Consider the following 14,748-nt stretch of genomic DNA (forward strand, 5'->3'; position numbering starts at 1 on the left):
GACACGAGGCAGACCGTCCTGAGCAGCGTGCAAACACTAAAGAGTGAGGAAAAGTGAGGTAATGGGAAATCGTTGGGCGAGCTGTCAGGTTAGCGCCTTCCGGGCTAGACAGTGCCTGGGCACCCCGGCAGAGGGCCTCTGAGTGGTCTCAGCTCCTCTTCCCCTTCCCCAAGGTCACAGTCCCGGCCCGCTGAGGCGCCCTTCCGTCTGGCGTCGGGCCAGCGCTGACACACCCTCCACCTCTTCCAGGGTCACTTCCGGAGACTCCCGTTCCTCGGGACCAGACCTCAGCGTGAATCCCAGATGGTTTCCATCACCACCTGGAAAAAGTCTTGACTCCCCAGCTGGCCTCTGACACCCTCTCAAGGCGCCCCATCACTCAGCCTCCTCTATCTCCGTCCTTTCCTGACCCCGCGCCTCTGAACACTCTGTTCACTTGCTTCTCCAACGCCTAAACATCCTCTGAGGCCCGTCCCCGCGAAGCCTGCCAGGGGAAACACGGAGGTTACCCACAGGAGAGCTCCCGCGCCCGCGTTCCCTGGAGCAGGAGGCCCCCCTGACGGCAGAGCTGGGAACCGCGCGACGCCCCCCGGCCCCTTTCCCCTCCGTCCTGGTTCAGTGGGACGGCCCGCCAACCCCCGCGGGGCGCCAGGTAGCACACGCGGACCGCGTCGGCCTCGGAGGACGCATGCGCTTGCCCGGAAAGCTGTTTCCCAGCGACCCCGCCGCCGACTAGTGGATACGCATCCTCACGGGCTGGCGGGAGCGCGCGCGCGTGGGGTGGTGGGGAGGCGCGCGTGCAGCGATGGGGCGTGCGGGGCGCGCATGCGCAACGGCAGGCGGCGGCGCGAGCCGAGCTGGGAGATGGCGGCGGCGGCGCTGAGAGTGTGAGCAGCCGCCCGGGAGCCGCCGGCCTGGGCTCACAGCAACTCCGACCCCGCCCGCCCGCCCGCCCGTCATGGGCAACGAGGCCAGCCTAGAGGGCGGCGCTGGCGACGGGCCAGTGCCGCCCGGAGGCCCCGGTCCCGGTCCGGGTCCGGGCCCCGGCGCAAGCAAGACGCCTTCAGCACCGGCCGGCGGCGGACAGCTCCCCACAGCAGGCGCTGCGCGGGCGACCGCTGGACCACCCGGCTCCGGCCCCGGCCCGGGTCCCGGTCCAGGCCCCAGCCCCGGCCCCGGCCCGGGCAGGTAAGCGCGTGTTGCGGTGCCAGGGGGGTGGGGAGGGCGGGGAGCTGCAGCCTGTGGCTAGGGCCGGGGCCCATGACCCCGCGATCTAGTCTGGACAGCGAGGTCGGACTTCCGGCCAGACTTTGAACCCAGCCCCACTGGCGTGAGCCGGTTAGTCGCGGGAGGCGAGCGGTCCTCGCTTTCCAGCCGCTCCGCCTTGGCAAGGCAGGACGGTGAGCGCAGGGTCAGTCGGGGCCTGCAGACCGTGACTTCGTCACGAACCCCAAATTTGCTTCCCCCCAACGCCAGGCTCAGGAGGGGCTTATGTAACCTCAGCCTGGTCCCTCCGCACTGGGGAGCAGTGGGATGGAAAACGTCCTCCCTGTCTGCTGGTGTCTGCATGTGTCCATTGTGCTGTGTTGAGGAAAGAGCACAATGGGAGTGGCTGTCAGGGAAGATAAGTGTCACTGTGAGGAACAGAGAGATATGGAAATAGTTGGACCATGAACTTGGTCATGCGCTTTCCTCCAGCATTTAGTGCCTATAATCATCTTTGGTGGAAAGGAAAATGCCTCTGGACACCAAAAGGTACTTATTTGGGCTCAACAGTACAAACAGGGTCAGGCGATTTCATCAAGCTTTAGTGAAAAACACTTCGGGGTGAAGCAAAAATGCAATTGAATCATCTAGTACCAAATAGGTTTCTGTTGTCTTATGACTTGGATTGCCACCTCAAACCAGTGGAAAAGCTGAAACCCACATAGAAGCCGTTAAACAGAACATACCTGATCAAATACCATGAAAACCAGCTTGTTTAAAATGTAAGCTAGCCGAGGTCCTAGCAAAACAATCAAGTGGCAGCAAATGCAGTGGAAGGGAATGCCAATACATAGTAAAACCAGTAGACTGAAAACTCAGGGAAGCTATCAAGAGATGACAGGAGAAAATGGAAGACATTATCTTTACACCAAATAGCCCTGGGGAGTAGCAACCCCGAGGGCTCTTCCAGATCCATGTGAGTCTGCTGATAATGTTGCTTTGGCTTTTCTGTGTGAGCACAGGAACTGTGAGGGAACATAATTTTTGATCCTCTAGCTGCCCAACTATGCTTCTCATGTGTTTATTTTTTCAGAAGTCATTTTTTTAGACAACTAATAGTAATGAAAGGCTTTTAGTAGCCTGAAGCCTGCCGCAGACAGGCCAGCCGCTGAGCATCCCTTTCAGAAGGGGATTTGCCCATTTTACATTAGCTATTACAGTAATGCAGTTGGATGGCACACGATTCTTAGCACTGAAAATACTGTCCATCTTGCTGCGTGTTGGGCTGCTGTTTGAGTTCTAGCATGAGTGAGGCTCACCTGGGCTTTTAGAGCTCTCCCTCCAAGGGAAAAAACATCTAGAGCTGAATGGAAAAACACCTTGGTATTCAGAGTTCTACAAATGGGGAATTTGACAGTGTTCTTCTGGTCACTGAACAGGCTTCTCTGCTTGTAGTTTATCTGATGTTGCAGAGCCAGGCCTATGACATTTTGGAAAGACCTGGGCAGCTCAGAGGGACAGGCAGGGAGCTGGTGTCTACTGCTCACATTCCTTTTCAGCGTTTCATGTCTACTCCATCTATGCAGTCTGCTGCAGACCCTCACACTACAGTGGTTTTGGGGCACCATGGGCTTCTGTTGGGTTTAGCTGTCACATAGCCTTGCCCCTGGCTGTGGGCAAGGCTCACACACAGGCCTGCAGTGTTCAGGTCCCTCTGGCATCAGGCTTAGGGGATGAGCTGGCAATTTGTCACCAAATTGCAGGACTGGGGGCCCTTAGGAGACTTAGAGATTTACTTTTCCAACTAATGTTCAGCTTGTCACAGCACCTCAGCAGAGCAGCACCTTCGTGGCCTGTCTCTCCTTCAGCATCAGAATAGCTTCTATTTCCTCTCACCAGAGCATCTCAGGTACCCGATGCCAAATTTAGCATGTTCTGTTCTGAGAAGCTGCTGAACAGATTGGCCCATTGATGGTGAAAAAGCCCCATGGCATGTGCTTCTGGGCATTCAGGAAAGAGCACTGGCACGGTTTCAGGCAAGCTTGTGAATCTGGGGGCAGTTGGAAACCTCACAGAGATAGGTGGAGGATCAGGTAAGGGGGAGGTTATTTTACCAACCCCAGAGGGGACTGGAACTGATGTTCTGGGGCAGGGTTGATTCCTGGCTCTTTCCTGTTGGCATGTCACCCCTCGTCACCTCAGTCTGAATTAGTCCCTGCATCCTCATCCTGAGCTGACTGGGGCTCTGTGAGGGGTGGCTGCAGCACTTGTGGCTGGAGAGCCTGACATGCACCCTGTGGCTAGCAGCACACCACACCCATAGTGCTGCCTCACACCACCCAGTGTCTGCCCGTTTGGGTGAGATGGCACTTTGGGCATGGGAGGGTCCCTCAAGCAAGGCTCTTGCCTCTGGAATCAGGGTCACATGTACAGTAATAGAGACCATGCCTTTCCCAAGGAATGCCAGATTGGGGAAGACTGAGCTCTGTCCTGGGCTCCACTCTCCAAGCTGTGTGCACTGCTGTGGGTTGTACCCTCCTACAGGAAAGAGCACCTTTTGCTCATTCACCCACTGACTGATTTTTATGGACTTCTGATGTACATCAGATGCCTGACTTACAGGGAGTTGCTCCAGTTGATGGGACTTTTCCTGTACACACAGCCAGTTCAGAATGGTTGAACCCCAGAAAGCACCTTTAAAAAAACTGCACAAAGGAGCCATGTTGACTTGTGGCAACCTGTCTAACCTCCATCAGCCCTGGGACTTGCACACGTTTTGACATTTGTAAATGGATCTTTAGTCAACCAGCCAAGGTGTATTTAGCAGTATCAAGAGCAAGCACTGCTCTGGGCTTTGTGGAGGGTCTGGAAGGGTATACGAGCTCTCTTTCATTCAGCACCTCAGTCTGGTTGGTCAGGCAGTTTCTGGAGAGCTTTTGAAGAGCCAGATCATGGAAGAGTCCAAGAAGCCATGCTGCAGGCAGTTCAGCGTCAGAAGTGACAAACAGGCAGTGCTCATAGATGGTTTGCCAAGTGAGAAGAGTGGAGATGCAGAGCTAGGCCTCGAAAAGAGAAATCGAAGGCATCTGGAGAAATGAGGGGGTTTATGAGAGGTGGAGGGGGGAGAAATGGCATGAAGAGTGTGGTCCGTACAGGCAGGGGCGTGGAGCAGAGCTGGGGCGAATGAGGTGAGATGCCTTTCCCTCATTACCCATCAAAATCCACGATCAATGCCAAGGTCGCCTCTCACTCACTTCCAGCCCATATGCCACGGAGACATTTTGAGCCAAAGGCAGCTGGGTGCAGAGAACCTGGTCATGGGCCGGAGGGCGGGCAAGCCTGCTCTGAGCACTGCACCTAGAGTTCCTTTTTCAAAAGGGGTTTTTCGCAATTGTAGTTAAAAAAAAAAAATGGGTTTGTCAGGTATAGCATCTCTGGTCTGGGATTCACCAGATTTGTCATACTGTATCAGCTAACAGTCAGGCTCTAGAAAAACCTGGGACTAATTTGTAAGGATACAATGAAAGGACACAGTTGCCAGGGTTGGAAGTAGTGATCCTTTGTCATTTAGAGACCACGTGTGGCTGCAGTGGCTGGACTCCCATGGAGGGCATGTGTCAGGGTTTGTACTAAAGTGGTCTAGCATCTGAAATCGTGATGATGTAAAATTTCACCCCAAGGGGGCAAACATTTTTGCATTTCTTGCCAGGGAGAGAGGGGCAGCTTTGACAATATAGCTGTTCCCAGTGCTAGTAAGACTGATAAGATGCTGTCAAACAAACAGACAAAAAGTTACAGAGATGTTGGGGGAGAAAGGCTATCTTTTAAAGTAACTTTTTATTATGGAAAATTTCAAACCTACATACAAGTAGAGAGAATAAGCCAGTGGACTCCCATGTCTCTCTTGCCCAGCCACAGCCGCCATCAACTCGTGGCCTATCAAGTTCATCATCTTCCTCACGTCCCACCCATTATGAAGCAACTACCGGACATGCCCCCTTTTCGTCATCACTAGTCAGTGTGTGTGTCTAAGGAATAAGGGCGCAGTGCGAACGTTGCCACAGTGCCGTGATCACATCTAAATAGGGTAACGGATCTGTCCTGATGTCAGCAAATAGGCAGCCAAGGTTCAGTTTTTCTGGTTATCTGATGAATTTATTTTTATAGTCGGTTTGCTTGAATTGTGATCTACACAGGGTCTACACATTGTGTTTGTTTGATACATCTCTTGGGTTTCTTTAAATGTATAGATTTCCTCTCCTTTCCTTCCCCTGGCAATTTGCGATCGGAGAACTTAAGAGTCCTTTGTCCTGTGGTTTCCCATATTCTGGATTGTGCCAGTTGTGTCCCTGCAGTGTCATCTAAGATGTTCCTCTGTCCCACATTTTTCCTGTAAACTGGGAATTATATCTGGAAGCCATTCAGATTCTAATTGCGTTCCCTTGGCCAAGAAATCCTAGCTTTTTCAAAAAGAGTGTGTCGAGGGCTTCAGGAATGAAGGGGCTGGGAGTTCACGGAAAGAGAGCCAGACTTCAGATTAGTTTGGGAGCCAAAAACTATCATGCAGTGGGTCCCTTTTCTGTTCTCTTTTTAAAGTCCTCCTTGTGCTGAGTAGGTTTGATTCTGAGTTTCAGAAGGCAGAGCTTTCAGAGCCCCTGGGTCCTGCCTTGTCACCCTCCTTTACGGAGCTCTCCCCCGTGTATGTAAGTAGCAGTTGGAGATGGGGTTGGGGGCTTCAGTAAACTCTCTCTCTTCTCAGAGTTCCTGTAGTCTGCATGGGCCCTTTCCCCTGCTGGTGATGGAGGCCGGAGGGGTGGGGGTGGGGGGTGGGATACAGACCCTGGTACGTGTGGGTTACTTGAGGACAGTCTGCCCTGGGAGCCTGTGGTCCACGTACACTAAGCGGGGCTGACTGTGGAGGTAGGTTGGCAAAACTGCCACAACAGTTGTGACTGCCATCGCTGGATGCCTGCTTCGTCACAGGCACTCTGCTCCGCTGGGAGTCTTACACACACGCTTTCGCTTCCCTCCACCTGCCTGGCCACGCAGCTCCCGCAGGCCCCGTTTGTCCCTGGCCTTAATCGTCCTTCTTGCCCAGGGACCCGCTTTTTTGAATGGTGAAATGGCGGCTGAGACCAGTGTGTGTGCAACAAGGGCCGAGTGCCACTTTAGGACTTGAAGCCCTCCGGGGAAGCTGGGACTTGGTGGGCACTCTTAGCTTTGGGGCCCCTGCCCGGCGCCTGTCAGTCAGCACCAGGGGCATGTCACTGATGGTGCCGATGGTGTTGATCACGGTATCGAGAATGCCTTGCTAGGACTTGCACAGGCTCCTTTCCTGAAGGGTTCTCCCCGTCTCCATGCACCAGCACAGAGGTGGAACTAGTCACAGCTGGGGAAGGAACTGGAACCCTGGCCTCTGGGACCCCGCCTGTGGTAGGGGAGACGGAATTCTGGGGTCCCACCCCTGCGCTCCCTCGTGGTGGATTGGGCCTCTGGCGGGTGTCTGTTGCCTTCTGGCATTTTCTCAGCCCATGTGTCTTACACTGTAGGTCCTGGTCAGCTGTGCCTGTGGGAGGGCGCGGGCGAGCCTGTTTCCTGACTCATCTGTGCTGTGCCGTAGGCCCCGGGCTGGTTGCCGTGCTGGTCTGGTCTCTCTGTCCCGGTCTTTGCTTTTGTGGGCATCGAGGACACTGAAGAGAGCCTTGCTCTAGCAGAGACCCCTTACCTGGGACTCCCACTTCTTTCTAACATGAGGGGCACACGGAGGCATGTTGGGAGCCCCCAGGGGACTCTAGGTCACCCCAGTATCAAGTCTAGAACTGCTTGGACAGGACTGGCTGCCCCTGAAGTGCGTGGGGCTGTCCTGAGGGCCCAAGGTGAAGAGCTTCTCACTGGGGGGAAGTAGAGTGTTGGCTTCTTGGACTTGGCCCCAACTATTGAGATCAAAGAGCCTCAGCAGCTGGTCCACAAGCTCATGCCAGGTTCCCCCAACCTGGTGGGACTGGGCCCTGTACCCAGAGGAGCCCTAGCTCTCAGTGCTACTGGCTCTGGGAGGGTGCTGTCCTTCCCAAGGATGCTGGAAGAGCCGTAAGGTATTGGGTGTTTTGGAAGAAAGGGGAGGTGAAGAAATTTCCCAATAGACCTGTACATTCCATATGTTCGTGCATGCAGGTAGGCAATAAGGGTTGCCTGTATTTTCTATATGTGGGAGCAATTGTGAGGGATTTCTACAATTAAATTCTGCTTAGGAGCAGGAGGATTTTAAAGTGAAATTTTACCCATGTACAATCGTCAAGAAATCCTTTGCTGAGCACCTAGTGGATGCCTGTCCCTGGATGACATGTGAGGTGACAAAGGAAGGGGCACTGCCCCACAGGCCTCACAGTCAGGCAGGAGAGGCAGAGATGCTTGTCCAGACCAAGTTCCCTACAGCAGAGTTTGCTCCTGCCTCCGCTTTGCCTCACAGAGCTGAGATAAATGAGGGCGTGGTTAAAAGCGGTTGTATTATTTCATACTCTAAAATTGTCGAGCATATATTTGTATGGTGTTTTACAGCTTACAAGACACATTCACAACATTAACTTATTCTGTTGGGAGCTCTAAAGGCCTAATATGCAGGATCTAGAAGCACAGCCAGCGAGCTGACTTTAGCAAACCGAAATGCCACAGAGGGAGCACAGCTGGAGAGCCACGTCGCTTCCCTGCCTCCTCCTCTAAGATGGAAAATTTAGCAAGAGGATGGGGAGGGCTTTGAGGACAGCAAAGGAGCAGGAAGTAGGACATTTGAGCAAAGGAGAGGGTGGGGTTGGGTGGAGATGAAGAATAGTGGAAGCATCCTGCGTGGGGTCAGAAACTCTGCTGTGGATCTACCCTGACATGGCCCCAAACTGGCTGTACGTGTTGGGCAGGCCCTCCGTTTTTTCTGTCTGTAAAATGAGAGATTTAACTGGATGATCTCCAAAGTCCCTCCACCTCAGACAGCTGCTGTCAGATGAGTAAAAAGGAAGAGTGATGCTTCCCGCTGTTTCTCAGCCCCACTAAGGAGAGAAAACAAGGACACACGCACTCTTGAGGTTAATTAGAAGCAGCTTTAAATGAAGAGGATTGCTCTTCCAGCTTCTCCAGAGATCTTTCAGAGTGGACGAGATGACCTCACAATCAAGCCTCGAGCCAGGAGAGGCACTGGCTGGCACCTTGCCTCATGATCGCTCCTGGTAGGCAGGAGCTCTTGAAAAGCCGTTGGCCTCCTTGTCCTGGGCTGACCAGCGGCAAGGCCCCCACCAGGGCCTGCAAAGCCTGCCGCAGCTCCCTGTTCCCAGTCCTGCTCGACTGCTGGTCTCCTGAGTTTTGGCCCAGCACATCCCATGGGTGTTCCGGCAGTGGCCAGTGTGCCCATGATTTCCAGGGGAGGTGGGGTTGGCAGACACTTCATGGCGGGGGAGGGCAGGGCATGGAAAGGGCTGGCCTGAAGGTGACGTTAGTTCTGTCCCCTTTGGTGGGGCAGTTGGGCAGGTTCCTTCACTTGCAGAGTGAGGAGATAGGTGTGGTGCTCTCTGCAGATTCTCTTGCAGCTCTGTGGGCTCAGGCGAGGTCTCCTCCAATGCCAAGGCCTAGCATGGGAGGCCACTTTCTTCAGGGGTGTGGTTAGCTCCAGTGGGTGATGTGTTTGCTCTGCCCACCTTTTATTTTTCGCAGCTGATATGACCCCTAATGGATCCCAGCATGCCTGCTCCCATATTCCCTGATGGCAGCACTGCCGTGGTGTGAACACATCAGTGGTTTTGGTCTCTCCCAAGCAGACGGCTCCACTGTTGGAAAGATCTTCGATCTGTCTGAAACGGGTTTCCCTGCCCATGCTTCTCTCGGCCCTGGCTCTGCCCTCTGGCACAGCTGACTTGCCTGCCTGCGGGTTACCAGGGGTCCACTGTGCCCTCATCTCCCCAGCCCCCATCTTCTCTAGACTTGACTTCTCCAGCGGCTGTGGTGGGATGGGACTCCGGGACCCTTGCCCACCTGGGTTGTCCTGCCCAAGGCTGTCAGTATCCTGAGGACAGGGAGCCTTGTAGAATGCCCTCTGGGCTCAGCATGTCCCACAGACTAGGTGTGATACAGTCTGAGGGACAAGGGGCCTTCATTCACGCAACCTGAGAACACCTTCCTACCCCTTTCTGAGCACTCTCTGGCACTACAGCGACACTTGTCCAGCCTCACGTGAGCATCTCCTTCAGAGGGGTTCCTTCCATCCTGGGCTGGTGCAGCCTGTGTGTGTCTACGGGGCCCTGCCTGGGTCCCTGCCAGGCATTTGAGATCCCTTCCAACCAAGTGAGACCTTTTAGATCCCAACTCTGCTGAAGTGCAGATAATAACTAAGGCAGTATGCTTGTTTTGGGAGTCTTGCTGTGAGGCCTTCTTATGGCCTTGTGAGCCCACTTTCCAAGCCCCTTTACCTGACCTTGACTGGCCAGGGTTGGGCTCTTGACCCCAAGGTCTTAGTAGCGCAGGTGCGTGGTGGTGCCAGCTACAAAGGACAGTGGTGGAGCCAGGGCTGGATGAGAGAGGCAGTGTCCCCTGCAGTCCAGCTGCGGCAGCCCCTGTGCCCTGTAGAGGAAACCCGTGCAGGCCTGTCCTCCCTGGGTGCGCCATGTCACCCTGGCCTCTCTCTCTCTTTAAAATCAATACTTTTTTAAAAAAACAAATAAAACTCAGTGGTTTCAAACATCAGTTTTTAGTCTCACTCCTGTTTCTGCTTGTTGGGTAGAATCCCTTACCTAGGCTGGGCTGCAGGCTGAGTTGGGTTGAGGTCTGCCCCACTCGTCTTTCATCGTCCTTGGATAGCGGGCTAGCCAGGGCATGCTTTCCCACGGTGATGACAGACGCACAGACGGCATGCCCAGCCACACGCGCACACACACATCTCAAGCCTCTGCTTGAAACCACACATCTACTAACATTCCTTTAGTCAAAGAAATTCATAATTAAGCCCAAAGTTAAGGGGTGGTATTGCACTTAGTATAGCTGCATAACAAATTACCCCAGGACTTAGTGGCATAAGACAACCATTACTTTGCTCGGATTCTATAGGTCAGGAATTCAGGCAGGGCACAGTGGGATGGCTTATTTCCACTCCACTATATCTGAGCTTCAGCTGGAAGACTCTGAGGCTGGGGACTGGAGCCATCGGACACGTCTTCATCGTTTACTTGTCTTCCAGTTGATGCTGGCTCTTCGCTAGGGGCCTCAGTGCTTTGTGGGCTTGTCTGAGCTTCCGTGACAACAAAGTTGCTGAGTTCCAAGGGTGCCCTGAGGGAAAGAGAGAGAGAGGAAGCCAGAAGGAGGCATACTCCCTTTAATGACCTAGACTCAAAAGACATGCATTGTTCCTTCTGCCACATTCTAGTGACTGAGGCAGTTACGAAGTCCTGCCTAGGTTTGAGAGGAGGGCACCTGGGTGCCATCTCTTGATTGGGAGGGTCCGGGTGCTATAAGACCATGGGGGACTAGAAATCTTGCTGAGACCATTTTTGGAAAATAGTTTGCGCCACAGCAGAAAAAATATTCTTCACCTCTAGTGGGAGGAATTGCAAAGTCACATGGCAAAGGACGGACAGCTATAGAAGAGGAAGAATGGAGAACAATGCCATCTACCATATGGTTGTCCCTCAGTATCCAAAATCCATGGGTGCTCAAGTCCCTTATAGGAAATGGGGTAGTATCTGTAAATAACATGGGTGCATCCTCCCTTTACTTTAAATCATTTCTAGATTACTTATAATACCTACTACAATGTAAATGCCATGTAAATAGCTGTTATACCATATTGTTTAGGGAAGAATGACAAGGCAAAAATGTGTGCATGTTCAGTACAGACACAAGCATCATAGGCCTAGCTGCATAGTACACGTCAACGAGTAACTTCTTTGCAGCAATGTAACATTTGGGGGGATATTTTCAGTCTATGGATGGTTGAATCTGCAGATGCAGAACCTGCAGATACTGAGGGCCAACTGTACATTTTTCTTTTTGATTTAAGGGTCTTAAAATTATATAGAACTTTCATGTGATTCCAAATAAAACAAGTTATATTGAGAGAAGTCTAGTCCCATCTTATACCCTTCCAGCTGTTTTTTTCCTTCCCTGGCAAGAAACCCTTTTTTTTTTTTTTTTTAAATTCTCACCTGAGGATATATTTACCGATTTTAGACAAAGAGGATTGGGAGTGTGTGTGTGGTGGAGAGAGAGAGGGAGAGGGAGAGACGAAAGGAGAGAGACATCATCGTGAGAGAGAAACATGGATTGGTTGCCTCCCGTACGTGCCCGAACCAGGGATGGAACTTGCCACCTTCTGGTACACAGGACGATGTTCCAACCAACTGAGCCACCTGGCCAGGGCAAGAAACTCTTTTTTATCAGTTTTTTTTCATTGGCTTTTTTGGGAAAATATAATAAAAATACATTTATCTCTCTTTTTTATAAAACATAGAAGACTCTAAATAGTGCTATGTACTCTGCTTTTCTCATGTGATGTATCCTAAAGATCGCCCCGTCGTGGGATAATAGACATCCTCCCGATGGCTTTGGCCTCTGTGCAGTGGTCCCCCATGCGGGTGTGCCGTGGTTTATCCGTGGACATCGGCCTGTATCCAGTCTTCCGCTCCCGCAGGCAGCACACAGTGAGGACCCTGGTGCACACACATCATTTCCTGTTTTTACCAGTGTGTCTATGGGAGAGTTACCTAGAAGTCAAGTTGCTGAAACAAAATGACAAATGCACATCTTGCTGTGTGTTGCCAAGCCTGAGGGGCAAGAGCAGACACAGAGCTAGTGAGGGGCGTAGACAGTCTTCAGGTGCGAAAGGATGGGCAACTGACCAGGCTGAGGGGATGGCGGGGAGGAGGAAGAGGTTAGAGTGTGAAAAGTGCTCAACTTCTGAATGGACTCTGCACTTAGTGCCAGGGTTGCTGAAGGGTTGGCCACGAAGAGTTAGAGAAAGAAGGGTCAGAGGACCCCTGAGTTTAGGCCTGAGCAGCTGGTGCACTCTGGGGCAGCGGCGGTGGGGCCTGAAACCAGGGCTTTGTTCCTGGGCAAGAGGCATCTGAGGGAGATGTTAGGTAGGCAGCTGGGTTTGCAAGCACAGGTTGGAAAAATAAAGAAGCACTTCACCTGCAAATGTGTTAGTATTAATGCTACCTGGTTCCTACAAGTACCCTGAGAAAGGTAAGAAGGAGGAGGAAACTAAGGCAATCCTGGGGTTCCAAAAGGACAAGTCAGGCACGTTCAGTTCAACAAATATTTGTCTTATCAAATGAAAGGCTGGGAATGACAGCACTCAGTAAGAGGCCTGGCATTAAATGCCACTGGTTCCTGTCCAGGCTTGCGGATGTAAAGGCAAACGGGTAGATTAGCATCCCCTTTCCTATCACAGAGCATGTTTGAGTCAAACTTAAGGGCCTGGTGCCTGCCCTCTGGAAGCTCTGACTCAGTTGGGGGCCCCCAGGGGGCTCAGAGGGCCCCCTGTGGTCCGTCCTCCTCATCTTCACAGACGGCTGCTAAAACAGATGTGGAATCTGGGCCTCAGTTGCTACTTTTTTTTTTTAATAAATGTTAACTTTTATTTTTATTTTTTATTTATTTATCTTTAGAGAGGGGATGGGAGGGAGAAAGAGAGGGAGAGAAACATCAGTGTGTGGTTGCTTTTTGCACATCCCCAAACGGGCACCTGGCCTGCAACCTAGGCATGTGCCCCAGCTGGGAATTGAACCAGCGACCCTTTGGTTCTCAGGCCGACACTCAATCCACTGAGCCACACCAGCCAGGGCTCAGTTGCTACTTTGGTGAACAAGCCAACATGCTCTAGGTCCTCGTGGAGTGTATAGCCTTCAGGAATAAGACCCACAATCATATAGTTGATTCCGGTACAGTGTGCTGGTTATTATTCTGGGATGTGCCACCGGGGTGGGTTTAGACCCATAGGTGATACAGCCAGCACCACCAACACCCTCCCCTGACAAATTATTTTCTCCAGGGACCCTGCTTTATCTCCAGGGAAGGCTCTGCTCCCAAAAGATTCTCATTTCTTTGTCTAACATTTTTGTTCGTTGCTTATTTTCATCCGTTCAACAAGCATTTAGTGGTGTCACTGTGCAGCAGGGTCTGCGCAGGCTGTGGGCTCACGGAGGAAATGTAGTCGTCCGCCTAGCTGGACCCAGTCTGGTGCGCGTGTAGGGCTCAGCCAAGCCCACAGTTAAGAGAAAGGAGCGGCAGCACTTCTCCGGTGTCCCCACTGTGGGTCTCAGCGCCCTGGCACCCTGCCAGTCTTGGGCAGGATTGCTTCTGTATCTGGACAGGCCTGAGCCTCAGATGTCAGCTGCTTTCTGCTGCCTGGTCATCCTGGCTTCTCCCGGCCATCCCCACTGGGAATCTTGGCAACTCACATCTCTCACATCCCTCTCCCTGCTTTCCTGTCTTTCTCCCACTTCATGAGAGACCCTGAGAGGCTCACTGCCGGCTTGGAGCCAGCATCAGCACTGACCCGCAGTTTGGGTGAGGCTGTGTGCCACACAGTCTGCACAGGACCCCTCTGCAGGTGGGGGGTGTCCACTGTTGGGCAGGAGGGACTAAGATAAGAGGTGAATCTTCTTCCCCTTGCTCCCTCTCCCTCTTCTCACTCAAGGCAAGACTGGCTCGGGGTCACCTCTGCAGCTGTTTTGCCAGTGACCTCTTACAGCCTGACCTCTGAGGCTTTTAGTGCCTGTTTGTCCACTGGCTTTGAGCTGACCCTGCAGGGCTCATGCCAGTCTCTGCTTTCATAGGTGACAGGGTTGTGCTTTTCTTGCCAGACCCTTTTCACTATCGGGATCAACGTTCATGTTCATGGCCTGCTCCAGTCCTTCAGCTGCTTATGCATAAGGGGATGGCTGATGATTCGGTGCCTCTCCTGGGGACAACTCTAAGGCACTCTTAGGCTTGGAGAGGCCACCTGAAGGGACCTAGGCTTCTTGGAAACTTGTTCATCCTCTCCTTCCCAGGCGTGCTGCCAGGGTCTGGGATGCAGTGGCGAACAGAGCGCACAGCCCTATTCTGGAGGAGCTAAGGGCCCAGGCGGGGAGCCTGACGTGAATCACACCAATCGAAGTGTCAAACGAGCAGGGCTGGAAGCCATGAGAACTGGGGCACCAAGGAGGCAACGGCGGGGTGGGAACGCATGTGTGGGATGTGCCTGAGAGGAGAGTGGGAGTCAGGAAAGCAGGTGGGTGGAGAGGCAAGGGGGCCGAGCCTTCTGGGCAGGAGGGACACATGAGCAAGGGCCCTGAGACTCACGTTCAGAGGGAGTGGAGGATGAACCAGAAGCATGGCTGGGTGCGGAGGGGCGTGTTCTGGCGGTAGTCCCCACAGCCTGTCCGCAGCCAGCCCGGCTTCCTGCTGCGACTGCGGGGCTGGTTGTTCGGGCGAAGTCTGTGTCCTGTGTCCCCTCTGACCACTCCCTAGCTCTCTCCTCTGGGCCCCAACGGGAGCACACTGCCCCTCCCCACTTCTGGGCTGTTT

The 14,748-nt window shown here is 53.1% G+C and overlaps 1 protein-coding gene across 4 annotated transcripts in view; it reads left to right on the forward strand.

Moving 5' to 3' along the window:
- The first annotated feature begins 941 nt into the window (after positions 1–941).
- BSN (bassoon presynaptic cytomatrix protein) overlaps positions 942–14,748 on the forward strand; it is a 77,828-nt gene continuing 64,021 nt past the window's right edge. For all 4 annotated transcript variants that reach the window (XR_008427490.1, XR_008427492.1, XR_008427491.1 and 1 more), the window contains exon 1: positions 942–1,188. Coding sequence is in view for 1 of the 4 variants with exons in the window: in XM_053929860.1 (XP_053785835.1) it covers positions 959–1,188 (230 nt within the window). In the remaining 3 variants the exon portion in view is untranslated. The remainder of the gene's footprint in view (positions 1,189–14,748) is intronic.

The sequence above is a fragment of the Desmodus rotundus genome, chromosome 8 (assembly GCF_022682495.2).
Source record: "Desmodus rotundus isolate HL8 chromosome 8, HLdesRot8A.1, whole genome shotgun sequence".
Lineage (NCBI taxonomy): Eukaryota > Metazoa > Chordata > Mammalia > Chiroptera > Phyllostomidae > Desmodus > Desmodus rotundus.